At 43.6% G+C, this 19,162-nt stretch overlaps 3 protein-coding genes across 6 annotated transcripts; 2 read left to right on the top strand and 1 right to left on the bottom strand.

Moving 5' to 3' along the window:
* The first annotated feature begins 1,883 nt into the window (after positions 1-1,883).
* Positions 1,884-5,188, top strand: LOC117848756 (protein LPA3). The gene is made up of 12 exons (XM_034730288.2): positions 1,884-2,271; positions 2,415-2,445; positions 2,739-2,831; positions 2,922-2,984; positions 3,131-3,242; positions 3,679-3,764; positions 3,862-3,920; positions 4,011-4,113; positions 4,218-4,278; positions 4,432-4,514; positions 4,646-4,726; positions 4,864-5,188. Exons 1-12 carry the CDS (start codon positions 1,943-1,945, stop codon positions 4,921-4,923), a joined length of 1,161 nt encoding a protein of 386 aa, XP_034586179.1. The 5' UTR covers positions 1,884-1,942; the 3' UTR covers positions 4,924-5,188.
* A 153-nt stretch (positions 5,189-5,341) lies between these two features.
* On the top strand, positions 5,342-10,317 carry LOC117848758 (signal peptide peptidase 2). Its single transcript, XM_072292920.1, has 7 exons — positions 5,342-5,674; positions 5,772-5,857; positions 6,298-6,425; positions 6,549-6,599; positions 7,449-7,535; positions 7,633-9,987; positions 10,123-10,317. The coding sequence occupies exons 1-6, from the start codon at positions 5,517-5,519 to the stop codon at positions 7,705-7,707; spliced, it is 585 nt and encodes a 194-aa protein (XP_072149021.1). The 5' UTR covers positions 5,342-5,516; the 3' UTR covers positions 7,708-9,987; positions 10,123-10,317.
* Positions 10,318-12,278: 1,961 nt separating this feature from the next.
* LOC117848755 (uncharacterized) lies at positions 12,279-17,193 on the bottom strand. 4 transcript variants are annotated; one of them, XM_034730284.1, is made up of 8 exons: positions 16,805-17,193; positions 16,350-16,440; positions 15,680-15,820; positions 15,508-15,569; positions 14,888-15,268; positions 13,932-14,697; positions 13,155-13,724; positions 12,279-12,574 (listed from the first exon to the last, which is right to left on the bottom strand). In XM_034730284.1, exons 1-8 carry the CDS (start codon positions 16,989-16,991, stop codon positions 12,550-12,552), a joined length of 2,223 nt encoding a protein of 740 aa, XP_034586175.1. In that variant the 5' UTR covers positions 16,992-17,193; the 3' UTR covers positions 12,279-12,549. The 4 variants fall into 4 exon arrangements, with proteins under 4 accessions (XP_034586175.1, XP_034586174.1, XP_034586176.1 ...); XM_034730283.2 differs by having other exon boundaries at positions 13,155-13,727; positions 16,805-17,192; XM_034730285.2 differs by having other exon boundaries at positions 13,146-13,727; positions 16,805-17,192.
* Positions 17,194-19,162: the final 1,969 nt, after the last annotated feature.

Consider the following 19,162-nt stretch of genomic DNA (forward strand, 5'->3'; position numbering starts at 1 on the left):
TCCCACACGGCCGTCTGCGTGTTATGATGTCGTTTTGAATTAGCCCGAACACTTGATCAAGCCGAAGCGTACGGGGATGCATTTGGCTGCACAAGTCAAGATTCACCATAGTAATTTGGTTTCCTCCAACACTTCGGAGTTCTCTGGCTAATGTGCACAGCTGCTTGCAAGACAAATACATGTTACTCAGTGACATTCAAGACTTTGGGAGTATATATAATAGCCTTGTAAGCATGCATTTGTTGGTGCAGGTCATCCAACAAGTTTTCTTCACCATTCATCCATCATGAGTACACACCAGAATCATGAGCTCGTTTTGCATGGCATCAGCGTGTTTGTTGGTGACACCGAAACATGAAATGGTGGTGTTTCTTGTTCAGATGCGTTGATGGCAACTGTTAAGCCAGAAAAGAGAAAAAACAATGAACAAGTAAACTAGACTACCACTATGTGCTTGGGTAAAAACATCGGTTTACTGGCCCCATAATACAACATGTGATTAGTACGTTCCAAAGCTTGATCAGAGGGCCTACAACTGACGGTCCTCAAATAACACAGACGAGACTAATCAGCACATAGGTCCCAACCTATGGCTTAGCACATAGGACCCAACCTGTTGCTATAACCTATATATTTCCACCTTGTCTCTATTTTATTATTTTGTGTACTTTAAAAGAGAGATAATACACTTGAACCTATATTTAGCGAGTGACAAGAAATCACTCGACTTCTACCGGTTCTGTAACATTGCTAAGCAGTAAGTCGTTAATATCTTTTTAAACATGTGGCAAAGATGTCTTATAAACAGCAAGGATGTCATGCATAGAGTGGGTGTCATTCAACTCCTAGACTTAATGCATAAAGAAAAATCATTGGACAGAGGTGATATATAACACGAAAATACATGGTTATCATGCCCCAGGGCTTGCCTTGGTTGTCCAGCCTTATTTTTTTTTCAACTACCACTTCTTATGTCATAACTCATTTGCATAAATATATTGAGATAGCTGTGACTGATTTACACCTAATATAAAAATCTACCCCAACCAACAAAAATGGCTTTACAAAATCAATTTAAACAAACTTCATTCTGTGCCAAAATGGCTTACTTTAGTCTGTTGGTTTGATTTTTGACACCTATGACATGGCAACGCTGTGTTGACGATGGCATTTGGCACTAGCTGTGAGGGCTGTACGAGCGCCTGCCTTGGTAGTGAAGCTCATCAACGTTGTGTTGCAGAATTGTCAATGTTGATGTGTTTAAAATCTCACATTCAGTTATGATGGAAAGCACAATATCCTTCTGACGAATTTTTATCTCCTCAAAATTCGCTCTTCGACTTCTTCCATTCAGACAACTTGGCAATTACGGTGTGACACGCTTACAGGGGTGAGGCCACAGGAGTTTGATCCTAAGGAGGTTAAGAGGAAGAGGGATAATTCCAGAGCTGCATCTATGTCTGATGAACGTAGGAATGTATTAAAAACAAGAGGCGTCGTGAGTCATACAAGTCAGAAATTCGTGGCTTGTCAGAGTTGTTGCTATGATGAACCGAAAATAAAATAAATCGCACATTGTGAACCAAGCAAGCACGTTTGACGGTATGGCTGGCAACGTCTACTCAAAACAAATATCCTTTTCAATGCATTAGAAGATTGCAATCTCTAATTTCCAATACACCAGAAGATCTCAGTAAGTCAGTTATTTCTTCTTAACTCTTGTATGCGCTAGTAGGACATCAATCCCAGATGACGCTGCAAGTTTTAATGAAATACGGTCGTGAAAAAAGATATCTTTTTTATCTTCTAATAAAGTTGTCAATTTTATAATCATTGTTCACAAATACAGCAGGACTCGATTGGCCTAGTCGGAGTCTCGCGCCAGCGGCCTGTGTCGTCACTCGTCGTCTGCTCTCCTCCACTCCTCCCTCGCCGCACGGCCATGGCCGCCCCGGCGCCCACGGCTCTCTCTCTCTGCGCCCGCCACTTCCGCCTGCCGCGCGCGCCCTCCGCCGCCTCCTCTCCCTCTCCGCCTCGCCTGCCGGCCACCGCCTACTCCTCGTCCTCCTCGCGGCGGCTCCGGCCCCGCCGCCTCGCCGTCTCCCCGCGCGCGGAGGCGGGGACGGGGACCGGCACCGGGGACGTGGAGGCGCTCAGGGCCGGGGTGTCCGTGTACAAGCCGCGCTCCTACGACGTGCTCGTCTCCGACGCCGCGCGCTCCCTCGCCTGCGCCATCGACGACGGCAAGACCCGCCTCGAGATCGAGTTCCCGTAAGCTCACCCCGCGCGTGCGCGCTCTTCGCTTTGTTCCGTCGCTGTCCCCATCGCCTGCATTCTCTTCTTACCGCTGATTTCCTTGTTGTTTCACGCCTTGTTCGTGGGTGTCTCTGCTTCTGAATTGAGACGATGTAAAGGCCTCTGCCAAGCAGCATCTCTTCTTACAAGGTTATTACACCTACTCATCACATTGTGCTCATCCTGCATCGTCTCTTCTTACTAGTTTTGACACCAATTGTTGCCGCACTATGAATTTTCTGGATTCTCGAATTTTCTGTACTCCTGAGGCACAATGATTGATTATATCGAATTAGAGATTCATGTCAACAATACTGATTTGCTACTAGTTTTCGCCACTTCTTTTTTCCTGAACAGATCATGTCGATTTCTGCTATTACAGTACTACATATATGTGGTATTATGAACTACTGTTTGTGACCATCCTACCTTAACTTGTGCAGGGCTCCTCGGATGAGTTCATTGATGCTAACGTCCAGCTTGCTCTTGTTGTTGCAAGGAAGCTTAAAGAGCTCAAGGGGACCAGATCCTGTATAGTAAGTTCAAGCTTCATACGCCATTCCTGATGCAGATACACATCAGATGTGCAAAGCCATGCTTATTTACTCTCTTCTAGTTGATTTCAGGTGTTTCCTGATCAACCTGAAAAGCGCAGGGCCTCACAGTTGTTCAAGACAGCTATAGACACGGTAAACAATGCGTCATGGAACAATATCTTTATTAGAGGGTGGAAAAAAACAGTTTTTCTGTTTGTGCTTTCCTGAAACTTTGGTAGGAGCTTGCTTATAGTAGCATGTCATTTAAATGCTCTGATTTCTGTTTCCGCTTTCTTTAGATTGAGGGTGTAACTGTCAGTTCCCTGGATGATGTGCCCACCGACCCTGTCAACAGCTTCTTCAAATCAATAAGAAATACACTGGATTTTGACTTTTCAGATGACAACGAAGGTAAATTATCTTGATCCAAATACATTTTGAAAGCAATAACTATGCGACCTCAAGTCTAACATGAAATTGTGGCTCATTTTATTATGTCAAAGAGTTCATACCACTCTGCGGCATGGTAGCCTTCTTTTATAGAGGAGCAGCATACATGCTAAAATGTTTATTTTTAATGGCAAGCCTTTTCATGTTAATGAATTATCACAGCTTCAAAAAAGAAAATAAAAGGGTTACTGATTAGTGATTAGTGAATGTGTGCATCAGCTTTATGCATATGAATCAAGCATAGGCGGATTATTGATATTCATTATGATGCTATCATCAGAGCATAAGTTCAATTTCCATCATAGAAGAACAATCAGTCAGTTTGGACCCTATCATAATTCTCATATAAACATCCCCTAATAAGTTAGTCATAACTAGTTCTCTGGTGTGGATACAGATCGATGGAAATCTGATGAACCACCATCATTATATATATTCATCAATAGCAGCACACGTGACCTTGCTTCTATAGAGAAGTATGTGGTATGTCTAGGATACGATATGCTTCTTTCCTTGGCAATGTGCATTTATGTGTTATCACATACGGTTGATTCCTTCTTTGTGCTTTTGCTAATTTCAGGAGAAGTTCGCCACATCTGTTCCCGCCCTTCTATTTAACCTTGAATTAGATACTTTGCGGTATGTGTCATATATTCCATTCAGTAACTTGTTGATTCTAAAACTTTTTAGTGCATTATGAGGCAGCGGCTTATGTAATTCATCCTCCAGATCTGACTTGGGGCTTCTGGGATTCCCCCCAAAAGATTTACATTACCGGTTTCTTTCTCAGTTCACCCCAGTATTTTATATCAGGCAGCGTGACTACTCCAAGGTATTAATTTGTTTTACTTCTATCCACCTCGGCTCCTAGCGATGTCCTTTGTGTTTCTGGCATCCTGTACCATCTGTGACTAGTTTCCCTTCTTTACCGTGTAGACAATTGCAGTTACTCCGTACATAGTCAATTACAGTGGCGCTGTATTCCGCCAATACCCAGGTAATCTTGGAGAACATTTTGGCTTATTTAGATTTCTTCACTTGAAAAATTTATGGTTTGAAACATAGACCTGCCGTGCTGGGTTTGCAATAGAAGACCGAACTGAATAAATGCATCATCAGCTACTGACCTACAAAGTTTCTGTTTGTTCAGGCCCTTGGCAGGTTATGCTGAAGCAGGCTGATGGTTCTTATGCATGTGTTGCAGAGAGTGCAGCTCGGTTCACTTTAGGACAGGTCAGACCATAAGTTACTTGAATGAATTTAGTTTACCTTTTCCTGCTCTCGTGTGTGTTTGAAAAAAGTAAGAAAAAAATACTAACTTCGTTCGAGCTTGTTGCGTCTGCCATTCAACATCTTGTCTTTAGGCCAAAGAAGAACTGTTGAGAGTTATCGGTTTACAAGAAGAAGAAGGAAGCTCACTTGAATTTCTCAGAAGAGGATACAAGGTTCAGATCTCATCCCAGTCAATAGTTGATAGGACGAATACGCTCCATTGCAATTTCGAACTTTGAAATTCAAAGTGCCATCTTGCATAACTTAATTTCTTCAAAGCATCAGTTTTACTAGAGTTTCTGTGATGCAGAATGCTACATGGTGGGAAGAGAACGTTGATCAGGAGACGTCGGCCGCATGGCGAACTTGAGTTGCTGCACCTGCTGGCTGGATATTGATCTGATCAACAACAAATGGAAATACCAAACGAGTTCATGACTTGGTGTAAACGAAATTACAGAAACAAGGCATGTACAGTGTGGCATTGCCTGTGCTGCAACTACGTGTATGTTTTCCCTTTTGTGTGACTTTATGGTGGTTGAGTTTTGGCTATGTAAAACCTGAAGGTGCAACTGCAAAAATGCAGGGAACTCCAAACTTGATTTAAAATCTCGTGACTCGTGTTTTGGGTGCCATGTATATTTCTACAGTAGAACGTGTGCTTGCAACAAGACATTCATGTATGTTGTTGCTATGATGAACAAAAATAAAATAAATCGCACATTGTGAACCAAGCAAGCACGTTTGACGGTATGGCTGGCAACGTCTACTCAAAACAAATATCCTTTTCAATGCATTAGAAGATTGCAATCTCTTATTTCCAATACACGAGAAGATCTCAGTAAGTCAGTATCTTATTTCCAATACACCCGAAGGTATCTTTTTTATCTTCTAATAAAGTCGTCAATTTTATAATCATTTTATACTTGTTCACAAATACTCGTTTTTTGTGCATTTTTTATTATGCAGGAGACAATGTCCAAGGAGCATGCTATGCGTTTCCCCTTAGTGGGAAGTGCTATGCTTTTGTCATTGTTCCTTCTATTCAAGTTTCTTTCAAAAGACTTGGTCAATGCTGTGCTCACTGCTTACTTCTTCATTCTTGGCATTGTTGCTCTCTCGTAAGTCCAAATTTTCTTGGAATATCTTTTGTAGACATGTGTACACTTAGTACTGTACTTATGAGCTAATGAATGCATTCGTTCCCTTGTCATGCAGAGCAACATTGCTTCCTTCTATAAAGTGTTTTCTTCCAAAAGAATGGAATGATAATCTCATTGTTTGGCGGGCTCCACTTATCCACTGTATGATCCTCAACTCTCTTTGATGTTCATTCTTGTTGGTCCAGTTGTGCAGATCTTGAGATGTTACTGCATCTATGTTTTTAAAGATATCCTGTTGTGCTATTTGATTGTATCTTCAATACTGCTGTAATTGAAATAAAAAAAATGTGGTGGCTGAGAGTCGATGCACGAACTTATTGTGTGGCCTGAACGATTTTGAACTTTTCACAATTGATGTTTTCAACCTACAAACAAAATGATGTTGCTCCATCCAGATACGGCCATTTTTATGTGTAATTAGAAAAAAATACTGACATGGAAATACATTCTTGTTGACAGCATTTCATATGGATATAGAAGCTTCAATTTTCTTTGTGAAATAGATGTATCATGTGCCAGTTGCCTCCCTTTACAATCTTTATTCTTGAAGATGGTTTAAGTCCATGAATTGCTTATTTCAGCACTCTCGGTGGAGTTCACAAAGTCACAGATTGTTGCTTCAGTCCCGGGATTTTTCTTTTGCATGTGGTATGCGTCTAAGAAGCATTGGCTAGCAAATAATGTTCTTGGAATCGCTTTCTGTATTCAGGTTTGTTTCTATGATTTAACATTAATATGCATTACTAAAGATTATGGGGTAAAACCTTCCTGAATTTGATTGTTGTCATCACCAGTTTTACTTCACCAGAGTCTTAACACTTCAATTTTGTAGGGGATCAAGATGTTATCCTTGGGATCATTTAAAACTGGGGCCATTCTGTTGGTAAGTTTTTTTCACCGACTTTTTGCATTGGTTTGAACACATATATTTGATATTTCTATTTTCTGGTATAACTTCTAAGAACACATCCTCATCATTGCAGTTATAAACATGTTCTTATTTTATCATCTCTGCACTATCATGTTTTTTTTTCACAACGGAAGTGTGTTATATATGAATAATAAATCTGAATCATCAGGGCCTAATGTAACTTGGGGTTTGTTTTTGGCCTACCAAAGGAACTATCTGTTATGCACTACAGAAACTGAAAGTACTGCTTGCTGTGCTGTATATGGATTTAAATTTGTACTGTTTCTAACTGCGGTCATAATTTCAGTCAAAGATAATTGTGGTCATAATTGTATCCCTATCCTCTTAACATGTTCGATATATTTTCTAATCTTTACTAGTGTATCATAGAGTCAGATTTCAGACCATACTTTTAGTGTTCTCCCCCCTCGCCTCTCCTCTTTGACCAAAATGACTTTTTACTGCAATATCTGTCCTAGCTGTGGTGACATATTGGCGAGTTAACTTTTATGCTTTGACTTTTTAGTATGCACTCTGCCATACCTCTTGAATTATGAAAAAAATAGTTTTCTCGTAATATTAGCAAGCTTTGATTTATGATCACATTGTTTCATGAATATTGAAATATGGAACCTTATACTGGTTTATAATAGTTCTGAAGTAATCGAGACCTTGCATTTTTTACTGCACTGTTTCTGAAAATAATAGCTACAGCAATTTCATCAGTTCTCGCTGAATTGATTTCTGCCGTTTGTTTCAACATAGTGCCACTGTCTCATTCTCTATTCATTTCTTGACATTCATATGTGAATTCATTTTCAGGCTGGACTTTTTGTGTATGACATTTTCTGGGTGTTCTTCACTCCAGTTATGGTCAGTGTGGCTAAATCTTTTGATGCTCCGATAAAGGTCAGTGCTCGTTGTTAGTGAGCTGTCTTTGTTAATACCGTTGTTGGTTGGTTCCATTTCATCGTTAACTAATCTGGCTCTGCTTTGTTTTCCACAGCTTCTGTTTCCAACTGCAGATGCTGCACGGCCATTCTCTATGCTTGGCCTTGGTGACATTGTGATACCTGGTTAGTAGTAAAAAATTCTTTCTTTGTGCTATTTTGCATTCTGCTTATGTTTGCAGTGAATTGATTCTTTTCCAGTTTTCCTTATTGAATGGTAATATATCAGCCAGCTGCCACAGTATGAGTGCCAACTTCATTCTACATGATTATCTGCAGCAAGCTGCTATCTGTGTACTGGGACCTTCTTTCCAGTTAGATGAATGACAGAAAAAAAAATAGATGCCCAATGGAAGCCATAGTCAAACACCACGCAAGGCATAAGGAAATGGAAGTATAAATGAAGTATAGTTGCGTTGACTCGAGTATAGCACTCCTGCAGGATGTCCCATATTCTTGTCTAGGTTGTGCTTCCACATTCCACTGATCTGATCTTGACTGGAAAATGTGGCAATGCATTATGCATGCTCATGCTTATACTCATGGAGAGATCAATCATATGAGATGAAGGGAAACGACCTGGGTATGGGTCGGATACTCGAGTATAAGTGAAGTGAAGTGTATGACTGAATTTCTGAAGATCGATCAGATCAAGGATCATGCCTGATGCTCGGCCTCAGAATCCATCCCAAGTTTGTGCCGCCGCCGCCGCCGCCACCGCTCGCTGTTCAAGCTCGCCGGCGGCAGGGTCGGGGATCGGATTCCCAAAGCTCGCCGGCGGCGCTTGGACTTGCTGCCTCGCTGACGGGCCAAATCCGTTCGGCGGGCCTCTAAAAAGGTCGGGCTCATTAGCTCAGGTAGACGGGCCTTCTCTTGGCCCAGAGAGCCTAGTCGTCAGGTCGTCGTATCAGGGCCGCAGTCTTTGGATCCAACGGCTGCAGAGGCCCCAAGCCCGGACGGTAAACGAAATACCGTCCCCCACTGACGGGGTTTCGTTTACCATCCACCACGGGCACGCCGCTCCCCGCCGCTGCCGCTCTGCGTTCCGCGTCGCCGGCGGCGGCGATCAAATCGCCGGAGGAGAAGGACTGAGTACTCGTCGCTCCATGTGGTCGGCGGAGTATATGCGGACCTCGCCGGGGCGGACCGGGCGAGGCGTGTGGCCGCGCTCGGCGGCACGTACTGGTGCCGCCGCCGCCGGAGGATCAGTCTCGCACGCGAGCGGTGGGCGCGGCAGCGGCCAAAATGTCATGGTGCCTGGCCTGACTAAGCTGAGAATTAGAACGTGCCACAGCCCACAGCGGAGGCGGCCGCCATGCTTTTGGCTCGCAACAGAGCGTCACTCTGCCGCTCTGCTGCTTGACATGGCGCCGCCCGTCGCCGTCGCTACCCCCTGCGCCGGCACTCCAACATGCATCTCCCGCCGGCGTCGTCCCCAGCGCCGGTGCTCCCAGCAATCGCTATTTATTTTAATGTATCTGGTGCAGTCCCAATGCCGCAATGACCGCATGCCTTCTTCCCCAGCCCCGGTGCCGGCCTCTGCATTTCACTGTCGCTGGATCGATCGGTGGTTCGGTGCGTTGCAGTTGTGTCCGTGTGGTCTATAGATCTTGCTTTTTTTTCAATAAATAGTTCTGATAACGTCGGTTCTTGATAAACTGAAACAAGAGATTCAGGGAAGCGACATGGTCGGTGTTTCAGTGAGCAGGTTGGTGCCTTTTCTCTTGTTTATGATCACATCAAGTACTAGATTCTATTCGGTACATGCAAATTACAGCTAACGATAAGATTAATTCTACCATCTAATACGAGTCTTTGTTTCATTTATAGACACAAAATGGATTCTTGACTCTTGCATTGCCTCGTACTGTAGTTTGTTCAAGATGCTAATTAGGAGAACTAAACATGGGCTAATTATAAAACTAATTGCAGAACCCTGTGCTAATTCGCGAGACGAATCTATTAAGCCTAATTAATCCATCATTAGCAAATGGTTACTGTAGCACCACCTTGTCAAATCATGGACTAATTAGGTTTAATAGATTCGTCTCGCGCATTATACTCCATCTGTGCAATTAGTTTTATAATTAGCCTATATTTAATACTCCAAATTAGCATCCAAACCTTCGATGTGACGGGTATTAAACTTTAGCAGCTGGTTGCCAAACAGGCCCGAATTCTCTGTCTTGTAAAACATCTTGTGTAATATAGACAAGAAGTACTTTCTTGCGGCACAGAGACACGTCATCAAGCACCCTTCGTCTATTACATCAGTATTGAGTTGTTTGACAATTAAATCTTTGACCTTTCATGGGTTCTGAGTTCCAAGAAGTTACTAAACTAACAGCATTTTTTTTTCAAACTGAAAGAAAGGATATCCGGGAGTGCTTGAGCCCGTCATAAGCTTCTTGGTAAGTTTCATTAAGAGAAAAAAACCTTTACTTTTATCTCCAATTGGACACTTTTTTTTGTAATTTCAGCATGTAAATTTGTGGTGTTTACATTTTTTTAGATCTTATACCAATGTTTTTTTATTTAATCTGCAGGATATGGAAGTGTATAAAGAAAATATACGGAATGAAGCAATGAGAAGTGAAATGCAAGTATGCATAAAATATTTTAAATGATAGTAAATGTATAACATTTAGGGCACCATATAAAATCATATCCCTTCTTGTATATAATATTTTAAAATACAAGTATATAAATGAAGAGAGAGGTTTGCTCGTTGATATTTTGTACTCCATCCGTCCCAAATTATAAGTTATTTTGACATTTCTAGGTCGCCCATTCTCCTTGCCCGCGATGTAGAGTCGCCAACAGGTTGCACCGAAAGCCAGGCAGTTCGGCGTCATGGCCGACGACGGAACCACGCTAGCGTCGACGACGAGAACCACCAGCGGTCTCCGGGATTGCTGCGCACGTCCCATTGGCCGACGATGAAGCGTGAGACAATGTAGTCATATGCCTCACCGAGTTACTGAGAGTGAACTCAGCTACACAAGTCAAACGCAGCAGAGTGTTTTGGTTCCCTCCAATGATTCAGAGTTCCATGGCCAGTATACACCACTCTAGACCTTGGCAAGTTGGCAGTGAAATCCAAGTTGCTTTTGAAGCGGGGAGTAAGAAACAGGTGACAACAGGAGCCAGGGATTAAATATGAGACATGCCATTGAGCTGAGCATGCGACCAGCATCTGAGATGGAGTAGGAAACGGTGAACGAAGACTGGAAGGAAAGATGGTCGACTGGGTACTTTGGTTTCCTCCCATACTTCAAAGTTTCCTGCCCTACATGTATATATCTGAAAGAGAAGCACATGTTACTCTATTCCTTGGAATCCAAAGGCATGGAAGCATATCAGCATTTATATATAACATTTTTCTAAGCATGCATGGTTGCAAGTCATCCATCAAGTGTTCATACATCATTCATCGATCATGAGCTCTTTTCACAATGCATCAGTTTTTTATTTGGCGGGTGCCAATGTCGTGTGAGCTCTAAAGAAATGTTATTACCCATCATGAAGTCTTCATTTTCACGATGCATCCGTGGGTGCAAGTCATCCAACAAGTGTTCATATATCCAATCCAATGGAACATGGCTCTGGTACTCTTCTACAATCCAGCTCAACTCTTAATTACTTTTTTGCTCACAAACATATAAAAGTTTAGCCTGGTTCATTTTTAGCCGCATCCTGAAAATTTGCATGCTAAAATTTTAGTACTGTACATGCTTCAGTTTTTGCCATCCTGGAACGAAAAGATTTATCATCGTCCACTAGCTCGTCGTGTATGTAGCAGTGGCTACGAAATACGAACTGAGTCTTAGACATTTGGGCAGCCAAGAATTGGCGACATCGAAATGCAGAATTTTATGTACAATAATTTTTGTTCAGCGTCGATGACAACCATCAAGAAGTGAACTGAATTGTACGATTGAATTCTGAAATCAAATAGTTATTAGATATTGATATCGCGAGAAGGAAGAAGCTGGCTATAATCCTGCTCTCAAGCCACTGGTTGTTTGTCCTAGGCGGCCACAGAACACAATTAGTCTACCGCTTGGTGTGATTGTTGTTGCAGAGCGGCCTTCAATATCACAGCGTTGCCAACGACCGTGTAAAAGCGTCGCCAACGTCGTTCTCTACATCTGCGCGATGTAGAGCGGGCAACAGGTTGGAAGTTGGGTGTCATGGCTGACGACAGAACTGCACCACTCTTCCCCTTGAGCGTTGGCGAAGCCTTCGCGATTGCTGCGCACGTCCCATTGGCTGACGATGAAGCATGCGATTGCTGCGCACGTCCCATTGGCTGACGATGAAGCACGAGACTATGCAGTAATATGCCTCGCCAAGTTACTAAGAATGAACACAGCTACACAATGCAAACACAGCAGTGTCTTGGTTCCCTCCAATGCTTCAGAGATCCAAGGAATACACGACGACTCCTTAAGAGTTAAGACCCTGCTGACAGTGAAGTTCAAGTTGCTCTCTACTTCTTGTAACACTTTGAATGGTATCCAAGGCATTGGAGTACATGTATGATAATATGATAGCATGGTAGTGCTTTTATTAAGCATGCATCGGTTGCTACAAGTCATATATAGCAAGTGTCCATGGCTCCATGCATGCATGATGCATCATCCATCTTCCATGAGTTGCACGCTGGAACCATGCATGCATGAGTTCGTTCGATGGCGCATGATTGTGTTTGCCTGGTGCTTTTTTTTAAATAAAGGAATAATATCACATTCACAAGTGAATGATTACAGTCCAAAGAAAACAAAAGCAGTACTTAGACCACCGAAAGCTACAAGGCAACACAAATATAGTTCAAAAGTAGCAGAAACTAGGCACTGATCCTATTCCTGGACAGCCACCCAAACTTTGTTGAAAATCTCCATGATTGTGATCTCCAACTTCTGACAATTCTCATTCAAGGTGATCTTCTCTTCCTTTATAGATAGCAGCGACTAGCATCTTGTCCAATATGTTCCCCTGAAGATTAATTGCATGAGTTAGATTTGGACTTCTTAATCACCACATCATTCATAGTCAACCATATTGCCCAACAGAGCACCGCAGCACCAATTAGAATCAGGTTTCTAATCTTGATAGAAGCATTTCTAAACCAAGACCCAAATAGATTCTTTATATTTGAGGGAGGTTGAATACCAAACGAGATGTAAACAGCATTCCACATCGATCTAGCCAAATGACAATAAAAAAAAAAGATGCTGGATCGTCTCTTCCCAATTACAGAAAAAACACTTAGTACACCCTTGCCAATTTCTCTTCACCAAATTATCTTTCGTTAAAATAACCCCTTTAAACACTTGTATCTTCAAAGGAATTTTTAACTTCCAGGAACAGTATTTAGATGGAGGTTCTCATTAAATCTGTATACTTAGAGCTTACCATAAAGCAATTGCTTTTGTTTAAACTCCATATGAAAACATCATTCTGATCATTTAAGTATACAAAATCACGCATACCCATCCGCGAGCACAGGAGGTTCAATCACGGCACGTCACTAAGTATACAAAATAACAGAACAACTGCTTCTGACCTGCCCTACCATCTTTGCTTCAAGTTGCTCTCCTCGTTGCTCCAAGTCGATCCCTCGTACGCGCGCCTCCTGTACGAGTGCCTGGAGCTGGATTTCCGACTCCTAGAACGCGCTCGCTCCTTCCTCCTACCATGGAACTCCTCATCGTAGTCATGGGACGCAAAGCTACCACCGTCGTCCAGGGCACGTCTGTGCTGACCACCGTCCCTTGGACTCCTAGCAGGATGCGCTCCCACCTTCTTCCGGCTATGAAACTCCTCACGGTAGTCATGGGACTCAAAGCTACTACTGTCCACAGCATGTCTACGCTGACCGCTGTCCCTTGGACTGCTGCTAGCAGGATGAGTTCCGACCTTTTTCCGATTGTGATACTCCTCATAGTAGTCATGGGACTCGGTGCTGCTGTCCCGCATCTCTGGAACCGATCTGCCCCCACTCCTGGATCCTCCTTTCTGAGTCGAGGCGCGGGAATGATAACCCTCTGGTTTTGGAGATTGTGGACCTGCGCCCTTGTGGCTGTTGGACAGACTTGCGTGTGCAGAAGCTTCATGATCCTGGAAAACTGTGGGCTGGAATCCACTGCTGCAGAAATCAATAGTTAGAAATGGTCAGTGTAGCAATTCAGAGTTAAGATATGGACAATGAATTGCAAGGTGAGGAACTGAGAATCTACTAAATATGTCTCCAGGGACAAAAAAAAATTCGTACAATCAGCATAATCTTGTGATTATCAGTTCATTGTGGATCTATCATTTTGACTCGATATAAACCTGCAACTCTACATACCTGTAATAGCTTGCTGGGTAGCCTTGCATTCCAGGAGCGTGCAGTGGCAAGTTACTGATACCATTGACATTATACAGGCCCATAGGGTAGCCGCTGGAAGCCATATTAGACATAAAGTACATGCTGTAAGGATCAGCTCCCCAAGGCAGTCCTCCAAGTCCAAATGAAGAGTTGTAGCATGATGGCTCAAATGGAATGTTGCAATCATAATCATCACAGTTGGTGTCACCCTTTCCAGTTGTGCCAGCCTTCTTTTGCTTCTTTGATGACTTACTCTTAACCACTTTTCGCTGAAGGTTCCCTGAAACTATTACTACCCCATCAGGTGGCAACCGTTTCTGACGTCTTAGTTCTGGAGCGGTTTCCATGGCACCTGCCACTGCTATGGTCTTCTTCACTGATGCTTTTTCGGTCTCTTCAGTTTTACTCTGGAGATCAGAATGTTTCAATTTCTCATGATGACCTACTGGATTCTTGCACACAGTTATCAGGAGACTGCCTTCAGCAGCAATTGATGGTGCACTGTCCATATGTTGCTTGTTGTCCCCTTTTAACACAGCTGAAGCGGAGAAGCTGATAGATTTGCCATCTAAATTGCTGCTAATGGAGCTTGCAAGATTCCCTGTACCACTTGAAATGCCACCACCCCTTGATGACAACATGCTTGAGATTGTACTTCTAAGAGTATGATTGGGAATTAGGTCATCTACAAGTATTTCGACACCACAAATGCAATTTGATTGCGCAATAATGTAGTCCCGGATGCCTGATGACAGAAAAACAAATAGGCTGGTTGGGGTTATTTTTCATGCAGTATGAAATTGAAGTACCTTCGATATACCCATATTTGAGCTACTAACACCACTAAATTCTGAACACAGACATATTGCAATGACTAACAATTAAGATTTCAAGGATACACATGCAATCCATTTTACTAAATTTGCACCACTTACATTTATCACAGAAACTATCATAACAGCACTTGCTTGTCAACATTGCGTCTGTCATAACCTTCTTGCATAGTGGGCAGTGGAGTTCTGCTGGCAAGCTATCACTGACACTGCTAGACATGGCCCGGGCAAGTTCTGCTGGGATGCCATTATCAGAGCTAGATATTATGGGAATCAGTGAACTGGTTCTTCTGGAATCATATTTCCTGTCGCCATAATTTGGGCAAGAATGAATAAAGTGCCCTGGGACTCCACATTTGTGGCAGATATAGCCAGGTGGAGGTGGCTTGCTCTCTGATGGGCAATGCCGAATGAAATGTCCAGGAATATGACAAATGCGGCAGACATAGCCAGGAGGCGGTGCCTCTCCTTCCAACGGACGACCTTCAAATAAATATTCAGAGTCAGAGAAGGCATGGAAATTTCTTAAATATAATGAAAAATTGTGAACAAACTCTTAAGGCACTTATAAATACAGTTCTCAGTTGAATGATCATAATTTAGCATGAATATTATCTAACTATAGCATACCATCAACACTGAACAGTAGATCAGGAGTGCTGCGCTTAATGATTAGTAAATGTCAAGGCAGTGTCGAAGTAGATGCTAAAACTATATATTACCATAACGGTGGCCCAACTGTCCACCTCCGCCATCATATCCACCTCCAGATGAAGAAACTCCCCTACATAATAAGGCAAATCAATCAATATTACAGCAGGTATATACATAAGGAAATTGTTTGAGTTTTCCAGGCTACTGCCACAAAAGGGTACAGCGGTATATATATCTTACCACTTAATCTCAGCTGCATCAATCACAGTTCTCATTGCTGCTGCCTCTTCATCATCAGCTTCAGTAAATCCACTTGATTTCAATGTTGATTCAGTAACTGGCTTGTTGGATGCCATCCCATCATTCTCTAAGACTATGGGCCTGAAATATAAATACAAGCTCAGTTACACAAAAATACAGATAATTTTTAGTATGCTATCGCCTACACAAGATTTCCCTTGATACAAATTTTTAGTTTGGTAAAGAAGATCCAAAAGACTTTATAGAACAGCAGCACTATCATCCGCCCGGGGGGCAAGATTAAGAGTACTCCCAAAAGGCCTTGAAAACTCTCTGCCATTTTAACCAGACCTTGTAAGGACAACAAAACATTGCAATTATTTCTATTATGCACGCTGATTTATCACTACCACTACAGAACTATAAAATCATCTTTGACTGAACCGGAAACATATACACTTTAAATGTGAATTTGTCTGCATGAAGGTAATGATTTGCGGGAGACACCAAGTTTCAAAGGTGAACTCTTTGCAATGATCTGCACCCTGCATCACCCTTGATCAAAGTTGCCTGGCTCAAATATTCACCCTCACAAATCCCTCCACGCAAACAGAGTAGTAGCAAGCAAAATCGAGATGGTTATGGAGTCAGGAGAGGAGACAGTACGTACGAAGTGATAATCGCGTCTGTCGGATGTCCAGCAACCCGATGGACCACCACTGTAGAATTTTGAGGAATCAAGGTATTCTCATCAACGTACTCTGCATCCACAAGCAAACATCATGGAAAGCAAGCATAAGACCATGGTAGCAGATGAGCACACTGAACTAACTGTAATTCACCAAACAAAATTATAAAACTACCTAGCATCCCAAGAAGCTGAATCATGAAACTCTAATGCGAACAGATCAAGATTACAGTGGTTGTAAGACATGTACAGCAAATTCCCCTCTTGGAAACGCAGAGAACACCTCGGCATCGAACAGAAATGGATGCCCGGCCGGCCCCCAATTCGCGACACGACCCGATCAAGAAAACCCCATCCTCCTCTACATTGATTCTATACAACACGATCACTCCCGTACGTGTTGGCCGCTCGAATCGGGACGAGAAGATCGCACGCACCTTCCCCGGTGCGGGGGTCGCAGAGCGCGATGCCGTCCCGCGGGCCGCGGCCCCGTGTCCGGCCGGTCCCGTGCCGCCCCGTGGCCGCGATCAGCCGCTTGAGCTCGGCGACGGAGGCGAAGGCGCCGGGAATCGGCAAGGAGAAGGTCTGCACCCCGCTCCGGTACCGGTAGTGCACCACCCCCATGCTGGCCCGCCGGAGCTCACCCCTCGCCGGCTGGGAGGAGCGGCGCCGAACCCTAGCGGGTAGCCCGCCCGCGGTGCCGGGGAGTGAAATGCGGCGTCGGAGGAGGCGGCGAGGGGTGTGGTGGGATTTGGAGGGAGCGAGTCGGTGGTGGCTTCCCCCCGGGAAGGCTGCGGGGAGGGGAACCGCGTGAAGCGGAGCCGGTTCGCGCCGCCGCGTCACCTCGTGTTCGCTCTGGTGGTGCCGGAGACTGTGTTGGGCCGCTAGGCTGTAGAATGTATACTGGGCCTTGAGGCCCATGAACTTTCTCCTCTCACTGCTGCTTGCTGCTGGCTGGATCGATCGACAAAACAATATGGTGTGTGGTGGGCTTTGGGGCCCGTAACTCTGCGACCCCTCCTTTTCTTCCTAAACCAACAATTATTATTTTCTTCCTAAACCAACAATTATTATACTTGTATAAGAATTTTTACACCAGATCATACAATTTTATTATCATTTAATTCGTCCGGATTTTAATACGAGTTCAAAAAATCGTATTTTAAAACTCTATCATATGATGTCGATTTCAATTATCACAATATGGTGTTCATACAAAAAGAAAATGTGAGAGTAACTATTTTTTTAAGAAAAAAAGACATGTTACCTAAGGTTTACATATAAAATATACTTTAGGCCAAACCCATGGGCCAGGGCCATGGCGGCGTCCTCCTCTTCCTCCGGGACGGCCGGCTGTCCGACGAGGGGGCGACGGCGATGGCATCGGGTTCCTGTCTCCGTCGTAACAGAAAACAAGTTCCCAACTTTGGGCGAGGTGCCTTGTGTCCGTCGTAACAGAAAACAAGTTTGTTACCTTTCTGAATTCACATTATAATTCTGATTCCCTACATCTAGACAAACACGAGGACTCATGTGTCTTCACAATTCAAGAGGATAATTCATATTCTCATATCCCAACTTTACTTTCCTGAAAATTTGATCTTGGTGGGAGCTGGGGGCCTATCTGTCGATTACAACGATCTTCTGAACAAACGAAACGAATACGAAAGGGAGAACATCTCCTCATGCAGAGTTCCCTGTACCGGCAAATATTCAGTTGCACTGGACAGTGCGTGGAGTAGTGGCCATTATTGTTCTTTCAATCTTTGCAGTGGCCAACTTGATATACTACCACAGTGCATTTGTTGATGTGTCTCGATGAGATGATCAAGCTGCCGGCGAACAAGCTGGAGAACCGAAAGGAGATTATTGCCTAATACTACATGCTAAACAGAAAATGGACGAGAGAATTAAAAAAGAAGAAGAAGAAGAAGAAGAAGAAGAAGAAGAAGAAGAAGAAGAAGAAGAAGAAGAAGAAGAAGAAGAAGAAGAGGAAGTCCAAAAGCGCCGGGCACTCGCTTTTCATGACAAGGAGACGCCCAATACAAAAACGGGGTGATTGGACCCTAGTTCATGCCGAATCACAAGCGGCATCTAGCTCTGATGGATTCTCTGACTCTTGTCTGATGATATGGCCACCGTGATGGCGATCGATGCATGATTAGGCGCGCTCACATCATGATCATTCTTAATAATTGCTGACTGATGATGATCACATGCATCATGCTGGATCCCCATAGACCTCGTCGTCAGCCATCTGGACATAAAGCTCGCTCTTGGCCGTTTCCGGCGAGCGGCAGTGGCGGATCGTGGCGCCTAGATCCTCCAGACCGCAGTGGGAGTCGTGTGCACTAGTATATGAGCTCGTCGACAGAGCAGGAGCAGTGAAGCCATGCAAGTGCACCAGTTGGCTACTTGACGGCTTGTTTATCGACCGCTTCTACCTAGTAGATAGGCTTACTTGTCTGTTGCGTGGCCATGCTCGAGAGCTGAGAGCTCGCAGCATCTATCTTGTATATGCGTCTGCCTAACTTGCACTCTTGGTTTGCAGCTTTTAATTTGTTTATTATCAGGATGACAGGAGATGAACTGCTCCCACTAACAGAGACAGCAGGGTCCCAGCAAAAATCCGGCAGAGGCCCAAGCACATGACACATATCTAGATAATCTATTGACACATGCCTGCATATCTTCTCCAAGTTAATTATGCCTTGTCAGCACCACATACGTACATACGTACGTACGTACATACATACATACATATGTACATACGTACGTACATACATGCCGTTTAA

The sequence above is a fragment of the Setaria viridis genome, chromosome 3 (genome assembly GCF_005286985.2).
Source record: "Setaria viridis chromosome 3, Setaria_viridis_v4.0, whole genome shotgun sequence".
Lineage (NCBI taxonomy): Eukaryota > Viridiplantae > Streptophyta > Magnoliopsida > Poales > Poaceae > Setaria > Setaria viridis.

Bases quoted from the DNA above. Each gene is read 5' to 3' on its own strand.
- LOC117848756 (XM_034730288.2), top strand. From the start codon at position 1,943: ATGGCCGCCCCGGCGCCCACGGCTCTCTCTCTCTGCGCCCGCCACTTC. The intron at 2,446-2,738 runs GTTATTACACCT...TAACTTGTGCAG, and splicing joins GCAGCATCTCTTCTTACAAG to GGCTCCTCGGATGAGTTCAT. The intron at 2,985-3,130 runs GTAAACAATGCG...CGCTTTCTTTAG, and splicing joins TCAAGACAGCTATAGACACG to ATTGAGGGTGTAACTGTCAG.
- LOC117848758 (XM_072292920.1), top strand. From the start codon at position 5,517: ATGCAGGAGACAATGTCCAAGGAGCATGCTATGCGTTTCCCCTTAGTG. The intron at 5,675-5,771 runs GTAAGTCCAAAT...CTTGTCATGCAG, and splicing joins CTTGGCATTGTTGCTCTCTC to AGCAACATTGCTTCCTTCTA. The intron at 5,858-6,297 runs GTATGATCCTCA...TGCTTATTTCAG, and splicing joins GCGGGCTCCACTTATCCACT to CACTCTCGGTGGAGTTCACA.
- LOC117848755 (XM_034730283.2), bottom strand. From the start codon at position 16,991: ATGGGGGTGGTGCACTACCGGTACCGGAGCGGGGTGCAGACCTTCTCC. The intron at 15,821-16,349 runs GTACGTACTGTC...TTTATATTTCAG, and splicing joins ACAGACGCGATTATCACTTC to GCCCATAGTCTTAGAGAATG. The intron at 12,575-13,154 runs GTAGGGCAGGTC...ATTAATCTTCAG, and splicing joins AGCAACTTGAAGCAAAGATG to GGGAACATATTGGACAAGAT.